General features: G+C 36.8%; 1 protein-coding gene and 1 pseudogene across 1 annotated transcript; both read left to right on the forward strand.

Annotated features, from left to right (window-relative positions):
- The first annotated feature begins 1,768 nt into the window (after positions 1-1,768).
- On the forward strand, positions 1,769-3,945 carry LOC140516840 (heat shock cognate 71 kDa protein-like; annotated as a pseudogene).
- A 13,504-nt stretch (positions 3,946-17,449) lies between these two features.
- On the forward strand, positions 17,450-18,364 carry LOC140516844 (olfactory receptor 14A2-like). Its single transcript, XM_072627724.1, has one exon. The coding sequence runs from the start codon at positions 17,450-17,452 to the stop codon at positions 18,362-18,364; it is 915 nt and encodes a 304-aa protein (XP_072483825.1).
- The last annotated feature ends 1,714 nt before the right edge of the window (positions 18,365-20,078 follow it).

Here is a 20,078-nt window from a genome sequence, read left to right on the forward strand (position 1 = left end):
ATTTTGGTAATTTGCCTTTATTCATTTTTAAAATGAAATTGACAAAATGTTTCTCAATTTTATTGTTTTTTTTTCATAAAACCAAATCTTAGATCTATTTATTAGTTCAATAGCTTTATTAATTTCAGTTTTACTGATCTCTTATTTGGTTTTCAGTATTTCAAATTTGGCATTTACTTGGGAGTTTCAATTTCTTCTTTTTCTAGCTTTTCCAACTGCATGCCTAATTCACTGATCTCTTCTTTCTCTATTTTATTCATGTAGGCTTTCAATGATATAAAAGTTCCCAAAGGAGCTGTTTTGCAGAATCTCATAAATTTTGGAAGGTTGTTGCATTATTGTAATTCTCTTGAATGAAGTTATTGATTGTTTCTATGGTTTGTTGTTTAACCCACTCATTTTTGGGGATTAGACTATTGTTTCCAATTAATTTTTGATCTATCTTTGCATGGTCTTTTATTGCATATAATTTTTACTGAATTATATTCTGTAAAGGATATATTGACTATCTCTGCCTTTATGCACTGGACTGTAAGGTTTTCATCCCCTACTACATGGTCAATTTTTGTATATCAGCTATATATCACAGAGAAAAAAGGTATATTCCTTTCTATCCCCATTCAGTTTTCTCCAAAGATCTACTTATCTACTTTATCTAGAGTTCTATGCACCTCCCAAGTTTCTTTCTTGTTTATTGTAAAGTTAGATTTATCAAATTTGAAGAGAGAGAGACCCACTAGTATAGTTTTGTTTTGTCTATTTCTTCCTGTAACTCCCTTATCTTCTCCTCTAAGAATTTGGAAGCAATACCACTTGGTGCATATATGTTTAATAATGATATTGCTTCATTGTCTATTGTGTTTTTTAGCAGGATATAGTTTCCTTCCTTGTCTTTTTTGATTAGATCTATTTCTGCTTTTGCTTTGTCTGATCTTAGGATTGCTACCCTTGTTTTGTTTTGTTTTGTTTTGTTTTTTACATCAAATGAAGCATAATATATTCTGCTCCAACCTGTTATCTTTAGCCTTTTTGGATTCCTATTTCAAATGTGTTTCTTTTAAACAACATATTGTTGGATTATGGTTTTAATCCATTCTGCTATCCACCTCTGTTTTATGAGGGAGCTCATAAAATTCAAAGTCACAGTTATAATTACTGTATCTTTCTCTCCATCTGATTTCCCCTTTTATTTCTCGCTTCACCTCCACAATAGTTTTGTTTTTGACCATACCTCCCTCCATCTTCCCTCCCTTCTATCAGTGCTCCTCCTTTTTATTCACCTTTTCCCTTACTTCTTCTTCCCTCCATTTTAACCTCCCCTACCTTTTCTTTTTCCTTTCCAGTTCTACTGCCTAATGGGCAAGTTAGATTTCTACACTTCACTTGGCAGATTGTTCCCTCCTTCAACAAAATCTGATGAGATTAAATCTCAAAGACTGTTCATCTACTTTTCAGCTTTCCTTCTACTATAATGTTTTTGTGCCTCTTTCCGTAACGTAATTTACTTTTTTCTGTCTTCTCCTTTTCTCCTCTCCTGTTATAATCCCTTCATGCACTTAAATCACATTTTTGTCATCATATCATTTAATGTATACAAACTCCCTCTATATATATCCTTTTTAAATGTCATAATAAATATGCAGTTCTCAAGACTAGCAAGTATCATCCTCCTTTATAGAAATATAAAGAGTTTGTCCATATCAAAAGAAAACAGCTACTCAGCACAGCAGCAGCCCTTCTTTCTCCACAGCGGTCAGCTACGACCCCCGATTCCCCAGCAACCATGTCGAAGGGACCCGCAGTTGGCATTGATCTTGGCACCACTTACTCCTGCGTGGGAGTCTTCCAACATGGGAAAGTGGAGATCATTGCTAATGACCAAGGAAACAGGACCACCCCCAGCTATGTCGCCTTCACCAACACAGAACGTTTAATCGGTGATGCTGCAAAGAATCAAGTTGCAATGAACCCCACCAACAGTTTTTGATGCCAAACGTCTGATTGGTCACAGATTTGATGATGCAGTTGTACAGTCAGACATGAAGCACTGGCCTTTTACAGTGGTGAATGATGCAGGCAGGCCTAAGGTCCAAGTGGAGTAGAAAGGGAAGACCAAAAGTTTCTATCCAGAGGAAGTGTCTTCTATGGTCTTGACCAAGATGAAAGAAATTGCTGAAGCTTACCTTGGGAAGACCGTCACAAATGCCGTTGTCACAGTACCAGCCTATTTCAATGATTCCCAACATCAGGCCACTAAAGATGCTGGCACCATCGCTGGTCTCAATGTGCTCCAAATCATCAATGAGCCAACTTCTGCTGCTATTGCTTATGGCTTGGACAAAAAGGTTGGTGCCAAGAGAAATGTGTTGATCTTTGACCTTGGAGGCGGTACTTTTGATGTCTTCATTCTTGCCATTGAAGATGGCATCTTTGAGGACAAGTCCATGGCTGGGGACACCCACTTGTGTGGGGAGGACTTTGACAACTGAATGGTCAACCATTTCATTGCAGAGTTCAAGCGAAAGCACAAGGAGGACATCAGTGAGAACAAGAGGGCTGTTCGCCATCTTCGCACCGCTTGTGAACGTGCAAGATGCACCCTCTCTTCTAGTACCCAGGCCAGTATTGAGATTGACTCCCTCTATGAAGGTATCGACTTCTATATATCAATCACTCGAGCCCGTTTCGAAGAGCTGAATGCTGGCACGCTGGACCCTGTGGAAAAGACCTTAAGAGATGCCAAGCTAGATAAATCACAGATTCATGTCCTCGTTCTGGTGGGTGGTTCCACTCAAATTCCGAAAATCCAGAAGCTTTTGCAAGACTTCTTCAATGGCAAGGAGCTCAACAAGAGTATCAATCCTGATGAGGCTGTTGCTTATGGTGCAGCTGTTCAGGCCACCATTTTGTCTGGAGATAAATCTGAGAATGTGCAGGACTTGTTGCTATTGGATGTGACTCCTCTTTCTCTTGGAATTGAAACTGCTGGCGGAGTTATGATGGTTCTGATCAAATGTAATACCACCATCCCCACCAAGCAGACACAGACATTTACCACCTATTCGGACAACCAACCTGGCTTGCTTATTCAGGTTTATGAAGGTGAGAGGGCAGTGACAAAGGATAACAACCTGCTTGGCAAATTTGAGCTCACAGGAATCCCCCCAGCACCCAGAGGTGTTCCTCAGATTGAAGTGACATTTGACATTGATGCAAATGGCATTCTCAATGTTTCTGCTGTGGATAAGAGCACAGGCAAGGAGAACAAGATCACCATCACCAATGATAAAGGACGTCTGAGCAAGGAAGACATTGAGCGTATGGTCCAGGAGGCTGAGAAATACCAGGCTGAGGATGAGAAGGAGAGAGACAAGGTGTCTTCCAAGAATTCTCTTGAATCTTATGCTTTCAACATGAAGGCTACAGTGGAGGATGAAAAACTGCAAGGCAAAATTGGTGATGAAGACAAACAGAAGATCCTTGACAAATGTAATGAAATAATCAACTGGCTGGATAACAACCAGACTGCTGAGAAGGAAGAATTTGAGCATCAGCAGAAAGAGTTGGCGAAAGTCTGCAACCCCATCATTACCAAGCTGTACCAGAGTGCAGGGGGCATGCCAGGAGGCATGCCTGGTGGATTCCCAGGGGGTGGAGCAGCCCCATCTGGAGGTGCTTCTTCTGGACCCGCCATTGAAGAGGTGGACTAAACAACAGAAGAAAGAGCATTCCACACAGCTTTTCCAAAAATTGAAGGACTCAAAATTTGTAGCCAAGGCAGTGGCAGTTTAAAAGTAACATTTAAGCTACTGTATAAATCTGGGCATTCTGAATACTTGAATGTGTGCAGAGGGGAGAGAAGTGAACAACATTGCACTTTATCAGTACTGTAAACAAGTGGAAATGCAATTCTTGTCCTGGAGAATAAAAATTATTTAAAATTGGCCCCATAAAAAAAAAAGAAAGTATCCTGTTACCCACATTTGGGAAGCCATATCAGAATTTTGCATGAGAGATTTCCCCACAGTTTAGTATGGGTTGGTGGGGGCAAAGAAGAAGGAACAGGGTTCCCAACTCCAGATGCCTGAAGCTCAATTCAACACCTATTTCTACACTGCTCTAAGTTGTATGCAGATCATTCAGAATCTCCTAGAAAAGTAAGAAAACACACCGAATGACTAATTAACTTCTCTTTAACAGACCTAGCAAAAAGAGATGACACATAGGATATAAGCTCCTGTCATGTAGGGGCAAAGTGTAATCATGAGGAAATCACTTAACCTCTCTGTACTTCTGTTTTCTGATTTGTATAACAGAAAAACTAATTCTGATTATGTTGTCATGAAAATCAAATGAAATTATATGTGCAAAACATTTTGCTAACCATAAAGAGAAATATGGGTGCATATTAGCTTTTAAAATGTTAAGGATAACTTTGTTCTCTTTGTCTTTTATAATTGAGTTGTTTTGAGGGGTATCCTCTTCAAGGTTTTTGATTTTAAAAAGACTTATAGATATGTAGATAACTGACACCCTCAAAGCCAGGCATAAACAGAAACAACCTCACTTTTCAACCATCCTTTCAACTGGAATATCCCAAAGTCCTTCCTTTGGAATACAGAGGCAAAGGATAACACTGTGGTCCCCAACCAATTAAAAGAGTAGTAAGCACAAAATTGTGAGGACAAAGTGAAGGAATACGGGGAAAGAAATACTAATCAGAAAGCAATATAAATCAATAGATATTGGCAACTAAATAGAAGCAAATGTTGTTCCCAAAACTGAGCAGTGAAAATTGAGTTTATATGGGCATGGCAACAGTTAGCAGCACACACTACATGACCAGACAGAAACATAGGTAATTTTTATTTTCAGTCTTCACTGTTCATTGAAAACCAATATGAATCATACTCTTAGCCTTTAAAAATTTTGATAATATAACTCAGATTTAATGCCTGAAGAGTTTGCAAAATGATTCTCATCATTGGAGAAACTCTCAAGTGATTTTCCTTAAGTTCAGATGTGATCATGTCATTCTCCTACTCAGTAAACTCCAGTGGCTCCCTAGTGCACTAGAGTCAAATACAAAATGCTTTGTTTGCATTCAAAGTTCTTCATAACCTAACCCCACCATACCTTTTCTACTTACTCTGACATGTTCTCTTTGATCCAGTGACACTGGCCTCCTGACTCTTTTACTTTGGAACAATGTCCTTCAGTTTTTGGTATGGGCATTTTTTCTAGCTCTTCCTTATGCCTGGAATGTTCTCCCTCTTCCATTTTGCCTGCTGACCTTCCTGCCTTCCTTTAAGTATCAAATGAAATCCAATATTTTATTGCAAGTTTTCCCCAACCTATTTTGATTCTACTGCCTGCCTTCTGATAATTATTTGCTATTTATTCTCTATGTAGCTTGCTGTGTTTATATTTCTTTGCATGTTGTCTTTCCCATTATATTTTAAGCTCCTTGAGGAAAAGGACTGTCTTTTACCTCTTTCATATGCCCAGTGCTTAGCAGAGTAGGATCTTAGTAGGATCTTAATAAATGTTGACTGATTGATTAGGGGGAAAGAATGCTGATTGAATATTGAATAACTGTAACAGAGCGGTTTTGGATGGCACCTTTGAAGAGGAGAAATATTTTTTCTTCGTTTTTGCTTCAAGAGAGGACACAAGTTGTCCCAGGCTATCCTCATGAGGAGAGCCATGGAGAGTTAAAAAGACTTTGGAAAATAGCAACATGTAGGGGAAAGTTGGTTCGCATAATGTCCCAGATATTTAGCTTTCCTCTCTACAGACTTTCAGGAAACTACATTTAGCATAATCAAAGCTTCTCTCTTGATCAAGCTGAGCTATTTCATTCCTATTTAAAAAGCTCATTCATGCTCTATATTTTCTGGTGTGTACTAATCAATGTAATTTTTCTGATTTCTATTTTCTACTTGAATAAGTGGCCTAACTCAATATTCACCATTTTTGTGCTCTTCTCTGCAACTACCTATTGGTAAGAAGGATTAAGGGCTACTGATATAAGCCTAGGCTTCACCTTCCCCTTTAAGGGATAGGAACAGCAGCATCTGTTTGAATCTAAAGAATTATGTCCTAAGACCAGCATCTTGGAGGCTGGGAAAAGGCAAAATAGATTAAATTTCAGTCCGGTATCCTTCTCTCTCAGAGGAAAAAAGTATAGCCAGTTTCATGGCCCCTTCCAATTTTTCCCCTCAAGGCAAGAATCAAAGTTTCCATTAAAATAACATGGGAACAAATCTAAAAATATCTATTCATGTCTTCCTGCAAGTCACTTTTAGACAATATGGATATATAAAGTTGTTTCTTACACATCGTGAGGGATTAGGGGTGCAGTGCTCCCCTCTCAAAAAAATCTGGAAAATTCAAGTAAAATTTTTGACCCTTTCTTTGTACCAGAGAAGTTTGTTTTTTTCTTTTTCTTTTCTGAGCTGTTTAAAGTACCTTATTGCAAAATTTTGTTTAAGTATGTGGTCATAGGCTGTTTGTCATCTATTGGCCTTCAAGTGTTGTCTGTGGTTTCCATCTCCCAAAAAATTCCCATTTAATTTCTTATGCTCACCTGTAATATATTGAAACTATGATGGAGAAAGTTACAATGTCAAAGGAATAACTGCTTCACTTACACAGGCAACACATACATACATACATACATACATGCACACACACACACATACACACATACCCTTCACTCAACAAGTTCTTTCCAGATGAGTTTCTGCCTCCAAAAATGAAGGATTTGACCAGCTAATCTCAGAGCGCAATCCAGCTTTGTTTCCTTACCAGGAACTTAATAAAACACAGCCTAAAACCCTTCCACTTATCTGATTTCTTGAGATGGGAACTCGGCAATTCTTAAATAAATTCTTTATATGTATATGTATATTCTTTATGTATATATAATTGAGACTATTTTTTTCTATCCATGGTGCATGGAAATCAGAAGAAGGAGCATACAAACTTCTCTTTCCTCTAAATCAATGATTTTTACTCTGAAGACATTTTATTTTTTATTATTTTTTAAAAAATGATGAGCATTTCAGTAAAACTTTTTTGAAATCCTCTGTATTTTCTTTTATGAATTTAAAAACATCATTCTCAGGAGAGAACAATAGACTTCATGCTGACAACATGGTCCATGACATACACAAAAAAAGGTTAAGAACCCTTCTTAGCTCTGTTTCCTACTCTCTCTAAAAACTACCACCAAAATTTAGTTGCTCACTTATCCTGGAACTTTCCTCAAAACCTTTATCATCTCATCCTGGAATATCCTTCCATGACTAGGACCCCATTCTACCACTGGTTTTTAGTTCCTTTGTGGGGGCCTCCATTGTGGGGAAATTCAACAGTGACATAGTAGAACTCTCAATATGAGAAAGCTGACATAATGTGGACTTTTGCCGCAAGATTTGTCTTTGCAAAATATGGGGAGAAGTTTATCAATGGGCAGAAAATTAGAGAAGGCGGTGTGAAGTAAGCTTCTGCAGAGTCAATTTTCCTCACAGTATTGTGCAGGGTCATCAAGAAAAATGCTTCGTCCTTCTCTGGAGCCAGTTTCAGAACTTTTCCAACTGCAATGGTCTTCCCTTCATCTCTTAAGGTAAAACGACCCATCTGAGGGAAATCTTTGTAAGTCTCAAAGCAGATGGTTCCTGCTGTCTTTAAACAGGCAATGCTACTTGATCTTGTTTAACAAAACATGGTCGTTTCTTACTTTTTTCTCCTGATGTTTTGTCCACCAAGCAGATTAAGGCTGTTATTTTGACTTCTTTGAAACAGGTGTGGATGTGGAACACCTCATTATAACATGGGCAGATGATGGATTTGTGCTCAATAATCTCTATACGGGCATCAAACATGTATCCAGAATGACAAAGATTATTAGGATCACAAAGTATGAATCCTGAAAGAATTTCTTCTTCTTCAATTCCCTTCAGTCTAATCTTGACGTTTTCACTTGGCTACGGAACCCGTTTCTACATCCTCAGAAAGGATTCCAAGAACTTCCACATTGTGCTTGTTTGGCATCATCACAAGCTGCTGTCCTTTACAAACAGAGCCTGATTCCAGCTTTCCCAGGACCACAGTGCCCATGTCCTTGTTGAATGTTTTCTTTTTGCTTTAATTTGTATTTCAGCATACATACTGGCACATAGCAAATACTCAGCAAATGATTCCTCCCTGCCTAACTCTCTTGCACTAAGTATTTTAGATAATAGCTCAGGAAGTCTGAATAAATCCTTCAAACAACCTAGAAAGATCATGCTGGGTGGAGAGACAGAGGAAGAATATATTGCTATCCCAATTCTCTGGATGCATAGAGAGTGCTGACTCAAGTAGGAGGCACATTACCCAGGGAACGATAGTAAAAGAAGGAAAGCTGTGAGTGAAGTCACCAGGAGCCAACATGAAATTTGGGGAGAGACCAATTTGCAAAGGGAAATTGTTCCTTACATCTGCCAGATATGTAAAGTATGAGGCCTGGGCTGAGAATTAAAGGATAATAGAAGGTTCCCTAAGTGGACAATGTGGAATTATCTTTTCAAGCTGAGACTCAGACAGACTAAAAAGTTTGGCCATGTGAAACATTTGTTGTTGTTTTTTAAGTAAGGACTAATACAATGTCTAAAAGAACAGACAATCGTAGATAAAATGGGAGAGATTGCTTTAGTTATCCACAAAATGTGGATAAAATGTTTGGCAGGTGATTCCTCGGGGAACAGGAATAGGAGGGAAGAAGGATCTGAGGAGATCACTGCTTCCCATGGAAAACAGTTCCGTAATGGGACAGATTTTCTGGATTATAATAATTTCTTAATTAGGCTAGCTAATAATCAATAAATTAATAGTGGTTTTTCTCAGTAAGCCTTAATATACTTTTGGAAAAGGGACATCGCTAACAGGTGAAAACCAACCCTGACTGGTGAACAATTAATGAGAGGGTAGGCTAAAAGTCTTCTGCTTCTCCTGCTACTAACATCTAAGTCATGAGACTCAGTACCTCCAGCATTATGGACAGAGGAATCCGTCTGTGCCCAGACCACTATAGTTGGTTTTCTCCCTCATGGCCCTAAATTCCAATGGAGGGGTACAAGTACATGGGCTTATTCCCTCAGGACAACAATTTGCCTAGATTAGATTCTGTTTACATTTCAAACAGAAGTAAGGTCTCCTAGTTGGGTGGGGTCCTGAACAAGATCAAGGAGCATGTAGCCCAAGAATTAGGGCAATTTCCTCTAGCACCTGTGCCCTTCAGAGACTGTGTGACTGACCTATAAGGTATGTTCCCTGAATGAATAAATAAAAAAACTGGAACCTAATTAATAATAGGTTATGAATATAATAGAAAATAATCATTTCTCTCAGGAACAAGCAGGTAAGAATCCTGTTCAGACTAGAGTAGACTCCATTGCAGAGGCTTATTTAAAGAAAAATATATGGATTTCTGGACCAGTCTACTATAAAGTCAGGAATGATCTTCTGGTAGTCATAAGAGAATATATGTGATAATATATGTGAAAGTATATTCAAAATGATATAATAATCTCTATAAATTTAATTTATCTTAAATATCCAGTTCAGCCACATTGTTGCCATTAGCCCTGCTGTCATTCATGCCAACTGACTGCTTAATGAAGCAACTCCTATTACTAGGATTAATCAAAGCCAACTATCTCTCTTAGCCACTACTCTACTCTAGGTGTTATCTTCCTCATTAGAATATAAGTTCTTTAAGAACAGAGAATCTATCATTTTTGCATGTAATGTTCAACATTTAGGATAGTGTCTGGTACACAATAAAGATTGAATAACTACTTCTTGTTTCACCTGTTGATTCATTCATTCATGATACGCCTACTAGTTTTATGCTTGAACTCCTCTATGAAAATGAAAAAATAAATCCTTCAAGTTGGGAGAGAAGTAAAACTATATGAATACTTCCAGATAGAGTTTAACCCTTCAGACTTGTGCCATTGAAAAGTCCAGGTAGCAACTGAAAGAAAAATTAATCTAAAAGAGATAAAGGAAGGAAAGAATTTGAATTAGATGTCATAAAGCAGAAGTAAAATGAATGAAGTAAGATAGTAGTAAAAGTCACAAGAGGGCCACAATACAAAGTCCAAGGGAAAAAAAAGAAAAGCAATGCATGGGTTGAAAAGTCTATACACAAATGATCTAAAATTAGACAAGAAACAAGAACAAAAAATAGATCTTAATTTAAAGTGGAGAATTTGACCTCATGTATAATTAAAATTTTATGGCACAAATCCCAATACTGGAATATAGATAAAGAACTACATTATTTAAAGAAAAAAAAGGAGAGAAATGAAAGGATTGGCACATGGAGGGATAGTTATGCTCATTTTAGAAAAGCAAGGACCCAAAAGGAAGAATGGTTTCTAGCATCTAAGGAAGGATTAATAGAGAAAGTGTTTTGTGTGAAAAGTGTACTGTGAATAATACAGCAAAAAGATAAAAGTAATAAGGAATTTAGCGAATTGATAAAAAATGATATAAATGCATCATATGGTATTCATGAGGGGACTTCATTAAGTAAAACATCTGTAAGCAGGTTCCATTGCCATCAAAAGAAATGATGTGGATAACATCATGACATCTTTCTGTAACTCAATATGTACCCACCATGTGCCAGGCACCAGGAATACAAAGATGACAAATGTGACAACGAATAAAAGTTTAACAAACGATACCTTTCTTTTGACAAATAGTAAGTATAAACAATAACAATTATGCATGATATCAGCAACAATCACTTTTTCTGTGTAAGTTTTCCTAAAACATACAAGGGTATGCATTTTGTGGCTGGGATTATTTTGTTTCCGCAGGAGTGGGCCATTAAAAATTCTCCATGGAACATGAATTTGGGGAATTTTGTGGCAAATAAATTGAATTTTAAATTTAATTCAATGAACACTGGGATGTGTATGGTTTTTATCAAAATGAGTCATAGGATATAGGGATAAATAATCCCCCAGGAATTATACTAATAAGCTGGCAGTAGGTTCTGGAGCTTGAGCTATTCAGGGACTTGGGACACATGACACAGAATGGCTATATGAAAACTCCAGAGAACTCCAGTTCTATCCTCAGAGGATGCCCAAAAAGTAGAGATCTTGCATCCCTAAAGGAAAATAAAATGATGCGAGCATCTGGAAAATATTTCAACATGAGAAGAATTGATAAGCTTCTAAGAAATTTGAGTGTTTACTTTAAGTGCTACAACCAAAGTAAAAAACGATATTAATTATACCAAAGAACACAGTAAGACTTTGTGCCCCCCGTATACTTGTAGTGAGTCTAGGAAATGGTCCAGTCACACTGGGACAAGGAAGTAGAAGAAGGGTCAGGAGAATTTTATATTACCTCTTCATGTGACAATTGGGTATATGAATCTCCTCTACTTTTGAAAATTATTCCACCTCCACATAATCATATTGCATAATGTATGGAGCTCTCACGGTCTGACCTTTAAGCAATGGATTAAAGAAATAAATGGATTACAAGGTATGAACTTCCATTTTTCTCTTGTGAAAATATATATGCATCAGAATCTTTATGACTAAGATTACTTTTTATAATCCATACTCTACCATTTATCTGAAATGACCAGTACTATGAAAGACTATATGCGTAAATATAGAGAGTATTTCTGACAACTTATATTGTGACTCTAAATAAGGTCTCAAGTATGAAAATAAGGAGAAAGTATAAAAGAAATTGAAGAGAAGATGAAGAGAATTGCTTTAGTTTTCTCCCAAATTCCAATTTATTCTCTCCTAAATTTTGGCACCTTCTCTTCTCTACCTTTTAATAGTACAAATGCCTTATGTTGTTACATAGCTACCTGATCATATTTCAGAGTTGGCTCTCCACCCCCCAGTTACCACCTTCCCCACTTAGGATTAACTTTATTCATGTTGTCTCCAGTGTCAAAGTTCAGGGGCAGCTAGGTGGTGCAGTGGATAGAGCACCAGTGCAGGAGTCAGGATGATCTGAGTTCAAATCTCACCTCAGACACTTGACACTCACTAGCTGTGTGACCTTGGGCAGGTCACTTAACCCCAAATTGTCTCATCCTGGGTCATTTTCAGTCATCCTGATGAATATCTGGTCACTGGACTCAGATGGCTCTGGAGGACAAGTGAGGCTGGTGACCTGCACAGCCCTCCCTCACTCAAAACAAAGTCAAGTGCAAGTCATGTCATCATTTCTCTGATGGCATGGTCTTCTTTGACAATGAAGGATGAACACACACACATTTTCCAAGTTAAACCCTTTCTAAATTCCTTCAAAACATTCATTCCGGTATCTGATCTCAACCAAGTGCAAAAAATGAAAAATATAGCAGTGTCATCAAACTTAACTATCTTTAAAGAGATAGCAAAAGTTTAGGTAGTATAAAAAATGTAATCATTTCAGGAAGTTTGGAATTATATGATGGCACACTATAACTTTTCCAACTCCCCATAAAGCTTTTGACTGAAAAATCACTTAAAGGTTCACTCCAATAAATCAGCAAGCATTTATCAAGTTCTTATTTTAGGTCAATCATTGTTCTAGAGACAGACAAAAATCAAAACAATCCCTGCCTTCAAAGATGTTCTACACTATTTTAGGAAAGCAGGATATACATACAGAAATACAGAAAAAATGAATATGAAATAGGTACAAGGGAATTTCAGAGGAAATGGCAAGGAGTGAGTTAAATTAGGAAAGAGTTTATTGAGCATTTTGTTGCAGAAATTATTTTGTTTTGGCAGGGGTGGGCAATTTCTTCATAATTCGCCATGGAACATAAATTTGGTTTAAATTGAATCTAATGGATACTAGGATACTTATATTTTTATCAAAATGAGTCAAAGGTCTAATATGATTAAATCCTAAAGTGTCCCAAAACCCCACAGGTTACTAATAAGGTGGCAGTAGGTTCTGAATGGGGGACTTTAGATAAGACAGGAAGAATTGGGAATTCTAGGACACCAATATGAGGGAGAAATGCATGAGGAACAGTAATTCAGTGTCACAGAGATGGGAAATGACATGCCACATTTGGAACTGGACTGTGGGGGCCTAGAGAAGAGTGATGAGCAAGGTGAATAAGAAGGGAATTGAGACCTGATTCACCTAAGATTACCAAACAGAGCAGTGCATATTCAATCCTGAAATGCTGTGGAATTCCTGAGGTTTAGGGAGTAGTATCATCCTCAGATTTTGCTTTAGAAAAACCAGCTGTGTGAAGAATGAATTGTAATAGGGACAGACCTGCAACTAGGACCTCAATTAAGAGGTTATTGGAAGAGTCTAGTGATGGGTAATCAGAGACTAACTAGGGTCATCACTGACTAAATAGCAGGAACAGAGACAATACAGATGATATATAAAGGTGTGGAGATAAAAACCACAAGATGTGGAAACTTATTGGATGTCTGCGTAGGTGAGAGTGAGGTAACAAGAATGTCAGTTAAGTTCTGAATCTGGGTGATATAAAGAATGAATGCCACCTTGATAGAAATAAGAAATTTTAGAAGCAGAGGGCTCTCTTGGGATAAGGGATGCAGGAGGGGAAAGTAGGAGAGATAATGATTTCTGTTTTGAACATGTTTAATTTAAGCTATCTATAGGACATCTACTTACAAATTTCCAAAAGGCAGTTGATGATTAAGTGCTGGTGCTCAGGAAAGAAACTAGGTCAGAAATACAGATGTAGAGAAGATTAATAAATTCATGTTAAATGATAAGATTAAAAAGAGATAGGATACAGAGAGCACAAAAGAGAGCCTCAAACAAAATCTTAGCATTTACCCACAGTTAGAAAATATGGGAGGATCACCTAGCAAGAAAGAATATGGGTGACTCATAAGACAGATAGAAACAGAGCCAAGAGAAGGCATAGTCAGAAAAATGCAGAGAAGAAAAACTAGGAGAAGAAAGCATTTAATGGTTTCAAATATTGCACAGGGGTAAAGAAGAATGAGGATTAAGGAAATGTCATCAGATGTGTCAATAAATCATTAGTGAGTTGGGAAACAATAGTTTAAGGTGACTATTGAGGTCATAAAGGAGATAATAGAGGGTTTAGAAAATCTTAGTATGCAAGCAGTGGAGTCCAAAGTGTATACAGAATTTTTCTAGGAATTAATCTGAGAATGGGAAGACAGCTTGTTGAGGATTGTCAAATATGATGAGAATCTTTTAAGGCTGGGGAAATTTTAGATATTTTAGGAAGCAGTGAAGGAATGAGTAGATAGAGAAAAATTAAAGGATGAGAAGAAAATGGGGTCATTTTAGTCAGGAGGGGAAATGTTCAAGAGAATGCATAGTTTCACCTTTGTCAGAAAAAGGGCTTCCTGACATCTTCACCTTCATCAGAGAAGAGGAAAGAAGGAAAGAATGGAGGATACTGTCAAGGAGCTATGAATCAAAGTGGAAAACAAGAAGCATCTTGCCACTTTTCCTAAATGAAGGATTAAATGAAGATCACTTATTTTATAGTATGGAAAGGAGAAAAGTTTGGGAGAAGAGATGGTGAAAAAATGTGATCAAAAATCAATTTGAGATGAAAAAAGATTTGTCTTCCTGAAGTGAGGAACAGATAACTAAAGTTGAGGTAAGATAACTAAAATTGGTAGTAGAACCAGTTAGAAGAACTTTTAACTTTCATCAGTTCCATTCCACAGCACCTAGGAAGAATTAAAGGATGCAAATGGTAGGAATAATCAAGGTTGGTTTTGTTAGTTGTGATCTGCAATTATCCAAGGGAAAAATGATTTAGAAGTAGAGGAAATTGGTTAAATATAAGGGTCCAATTAGGAACGTAAGAAAGCTAGATCAGAACAGAGGTGAAAGCAAAGGAAAATACTAAAGGATATAAGGGTTGGTGGTATCAGGGAAGATAAAGAATAGGTTTATGAAGAATGCCTACAAAACTTAGGCATTTTAGTAATAATACTAGAATTTCAATTGAAAGTAAATGACTTAAAATCAATGGTTAGATTTTGAAAGGCTTAAAGGTTTAGAAAATAGAAAATCCCTCTTCCTGTCCATCCCTGCTTCTCTTTATTTCCTAGAAATATACATGGAATATCTCCTTCAACAACTTAAATTTTTCTGCATGAAGAAATCCAAGCCACTGTTTAAGCAAATTTGTGCTTTTTTACACAAACAACCCATATTACTTCTTAAAATAAAAGAAAGATACATATGGATGTGTGTATGTGAACACTTACATATGTGTGTGTATACAAAGCTCCACAAATCATGAAGCCATGCCTGATCCTCCTTGTCAGAACTAAACTCTCAATCTCACATCTCCCTGAATTCTGTTATGCTCTTATGAATTTATTTCATTTCAATTCATAAAAAATTCTTTGGATATCTTTCTTGGCCCCTGAGAGACTAGAAGTGCCTTAAGGTCTAGGACTGGGCATTGTTCATCTTTTTGACTACACAGGTCTAGAAGAAAGGTTTGTACACAGAAGATCAGTGGAAAAAACTTTTGAAAAATATTATTAGAACACATTTATCAGTAATTCCTTTTGTTTGTGTAATAAAGCACAAGTTTGTTTCTGAATATACTTCATTAGAGCAAAGTTCCTTAGGATGTGCCTTTTGATGTAATTCATGAGTGTAGAGGGATGATTAGCAATAACAATAGTAGCTAACATTTATATAGCTGCTTACTTTGTTCCAGACACTGTGTTAAGAATTTCATCATTCTTATCGCAATTAACCTTCACAACAGCTCTGAGAGGTAGGTGTTATTATAATTCTTGTTTCACAGATGAGGAAACTGAAGCAAGCATAAGTCACATGATTTGTCCAGGGTCCCCCACCTAGTAAGAATCTGAAGCCAGATTTAAACTCAGGTCTTTTAGAGTCTAGGTCTGTAAGTCTATCTACTACATCACTAAGCTTTCTCTAAATAGATGAGTATTTTAACTTAGGTAAGATGACTCAGAATTCAGAGGGGTAGTTATTTTAACAAAGATAATAGGACACCACAGACAGAGGTGGTTTGAGAGTTAGTGCTCCAAAAATGGCAATGCAAGATGGTTGTTCTGAGTTACTGGTCTTCAACTAAGGGAGAGCATAAAATTAAATGGCCAAGGTTGGTATCAAAATCGTTGTCTTTCTTTGGGGCTATCGATATGACAGTGTCTTGGTTGGGTTAGTCATTGTGGGAAGTGGACATCAACTAAAGTTGTTAGACATTCTACATCACTATTATTCTTGATAGGATGGGAAGAAAGCCATCTGTTCATGAAAAGAAAGTCCAGGTTTGCCTCAGTACAGGAACCTGGAGGAGCTCTCAAGTCAACCTTGGAATCAGAAGTCCATGTTAGCATTCAAGTTCTAATATTTTTGTATGATCCTTGGAAATGCACAAAACTTTTCTGAGTGCTAAGTATCTCATGAAGAAAATGGTGATAATATTATTTTTAAAAATCTACTTCACAAGGCTATAAAAATAGTTCTTATATTCCTTAAAAATCATATAATTTAGAGAGGTAATACTATTATCATCATATTTTTAAAGGTAAAGATACTGTTCCTAGAAACACAGATCCTTTGGAATGCAAAAGAGCTATTAAAAATCAGTTAGTCAAGAAGTTCTTGACCTGTTTTGTGCCTTGTGCCCCTTCTGGTAAAGTCAATGAAGCCATCTTCAGCATAAGATCTTTAAATGCATGAAATAAAATAGATTCTAAAAGAAACCATCTATCTTCAAGTGTAGTTAGTAAAAGTTGTTATTTTAAATCTAAACTAATGGACCTAAGGTTAATATATTTGGTATAGTTTCATCTTGTGTCTGTCCTTCAGTTTTGAAGAGGACCATGACATCAGAGAAATGACATGATTTGCACTTGACTTTGTTTTGAGTGAAGGAGGGCTGTGCAAGGTCACCAGCCTCACTTTCTCATCCTGAGCCATCTGGATTCAGTGACCAGATGGATGACTGGAGACGGCCCGGGATGTAGTGGGAGACCTTATCCTTTTACACTAAGGCCTTTTCAGGTACTCACTTAAAGTGAGGTAATGCTTGTTCAGTGAACAGGCCTCTTTAAAAAGTTGTCAGGGAGATGGCCTCTTTAATAGAAAAGAAATAATAAATAGAGAAATCATGCCAGGAGGGGCAGGAGTTTCAGGGTTGTTGTTTGGAAGAGAAACTGTTACTATTGACATTTACTCTAAGCCAGGAGGGTACAAAACAGGCATTGAGTTTCACCTACTCATTTAGCAAATGCCCAAACCAAAAGTAGACAAAGGGATTCTGATTTACATAAGGTCACAATGTAGGTCTAAACCAAGATGTCATAATACTCAGTACACTGAGTGTTTTCATCATTTGATAGCAGCTTCTTTTCTCTGTGCAGACAGTCAAGAGAACTCCCAGAGCATGGCCAACCTCACCATGGTGACAGAATTTCTTCTCATGGACTTTTCCAATATTGGGGAGCTTCAGGTCTTACATGCTATGCTCTTCTTGCTGATCTACCTGGTGGCTTTAATGGGGAACTTGCTCGTCTTCACCCTCATCTCTCTTGATGAACATCTCCACTCCCCCATGTACTTTTTCCTGAAGAATTTGTCCTTTTTAGATTTTTGCCTAATTTCTACCACAGTCCCTAAATCCATAGCAAATTCCCTGAGCCACAGCCATTTCATCTCTCTGATGGAATGTATATTACAGCTTTTTTTAGTTATTTTCTTTGCATCATCAGAGCTTTTTCTCTTAACAGTGATGTCCTATGACCGTTATGTGGCTATCTGCCAGCCCCTGAACTATGAAGTCATCGTGAACAAAGGGGCTTGTGTAAAGATGGCAGCTGCATCTTGGCTCACTGGAGGTTTGTTTGGGGTTCTGTACACAGTTAGTACATTCATTTTGCCTTTCTGTAGTTCCAATGAGATACATCAGTTCTTCTGTGATGTCCCTTCCTTACTCAGAATCTCTTGCTCTGATATACATATTGCACCTGATGTCACTATAGCTATTGGGTTCAGTTTAGGGATTCTCTGCTGCATTTCCATTACTGTCTCTTATGGTCCCATTTTTTTCACTGTGCTGAAGATTCCAAATGTAGAGGGACGGTCAAAAGCCTTTTCCACTTGCCTGCCCCACCTCTTTGTGCTCATGCTTTTTATTACAACTGCAGCCATGTCTTATCTAAGCCCATCTTTCGACTCTGACTCAGTTGTGGATCTATTGTTGTCTGTGTTCTATATAGTGGTGCCCCCAACCCTGAACCCTGTAATCTATTGTCTGAGGAACAAGGATGTGAAGACTTCCCTAAAGAAGCTCATAGCCTGAAAACACGCTTCAAAGGGTCTTACCTCAAAGGTTTTTCCATAATGATATACACATTTTTTTACTGTTGTTGTTCTTTTTACCGTAATTTTAATTTATGGAAACACAGGCATTTACTAACATAGTAGAGCAGAGAAAATGATAATTGCACGTGAAACTGCAAATTGATTATGTCCAACTTGTTATTCCTTTTAAATATATAGTTATCATATATATTTCTTTTTATTTCCTATTTTTTCTTGCCCCTACCATCCTGGAGATGGCTACTATTAGACATAAATATGTATGTGTGTATGTATATCTATAAGGAGTTATATATACACACATACATATATAAATATATATATGTAAAATCATTCTACACATATTTCTATTTATCATTTCTTTGTCTGAATGCAGATAGTCCTTTGTGGTTAATTTGGGTATTTATAATAATCAAAATTACTTACTCAAAGTTATTCTAAAAACAATATTGTTGTTATTATATACAATAGTCTCTTGGTTCTGCTCATTTTTCTCTTCATTATTTCATACAAGAGTATCCATCTTTTTCTGAAATCATTTCTTATGGCACAGTAATATTGCATCATGATCATATACCACACCTTGTTCAGTCATTGCCCAATTGACAGAGCATTCCTGCCATTTCCAGTTTTTTGCTCCCACAAAGAGAGCTGCCATACATATTTTAGAACATATAGGTTCTTTTTCTTGTTCCTTAATCATCTGTGAAAATAGATGTAATAGTGGTATTGCTAGGTCAAAGGTATAGACTGTTTAATAACTCATTAGCCATAATTCCAATTTGCTCTACAAAATGGTTGGGTCAGTTCACAGTTCCACCAACAATGAATTAGTGTCTCAATTTTTCGAGATCCCCTTCAACATTTGTCACTTTCCCCTTCAATTGGTTTAGCCAATCTGATAGAGGTAAATTGATATCTCAAGGCTGTTTTAATTTGCATTTCTTTAATCAATAATGATTTACAGCTTTCTTGTATGACTATAAATTGTTTTATTTCTTCATTGGAAAATTACCTGTGGATATCCTTTAACTATTTATCAATTGAGGAGTGACTCACATTCTGATAGATTTGCCAAAATTCTTTATATGAGATGAAACCTTTATCTGAGAAACTAAAATTTTTTCCCCATTTTCTGCTTTCCTTCTGATCTTGGTGACATATGCTTTATTTGTACAAAGATGATTTCATTTAATGCAATCAAAATTATCTATTTTTCACCTCACTCTGATCTCTATTTTTTGTTTATTCATAAATTGTTCATGTATCCATAAGTCTGATAAGTCATATGTTCCATGTTCTTCAAAATTTCTTCTAACATCTCTATATCTATGTCATGTAACCATTTTGACCTTATCTTGGCAAATGGTGTAAGATAATGGGCTATGCCCAGTTTTTGCCATACTGCTTTCCAGTTTATTCAACAATTTTTACCAAACAATGAATTTTTATCCCAAAAACATGTCTTTACAGTTGCCAAATGCAAGATTACTATATTCATTTGCAGCTATAAATTGTTTGTTTATTCTGTTCCACTGATCTACCTTTCAATTTCTTAGTCAATACCAAAGTTTTGATAACCACATTCTAATATAGTTTAAGATCTGATACTGCTAAACCCCCTTCCTTTACATTTTTATTAGTTCCTTTGATGTCCTTAAGTTTTTGTTCTTTTAAATGAATTTTGTTATTTT

This window comes from Notamacropus eugenii, chromosome Y (genome assembly GCF_028372415.1).
Source record: "Notamacropus eugenii isolate mMacEug1 chromosome Y, mMacEug1.pri_v2, whole genome shotgun sequence".
NCBI lineage: Eukaryota > Metazoa > Chordata > Mammalia > Diprotodontia > Macropodidae > Notamacropus > Notamacropus eugenii.

Excerpts from the sequence above, each read along its gene's own strand:
- LOC140516844 (XM_072627724.1), top strand. The coding sequence starts at position 17,450 with ATGGCCAACCTCACCATGGTGACAGAATTTCTTCTCATGGACTTTTCC.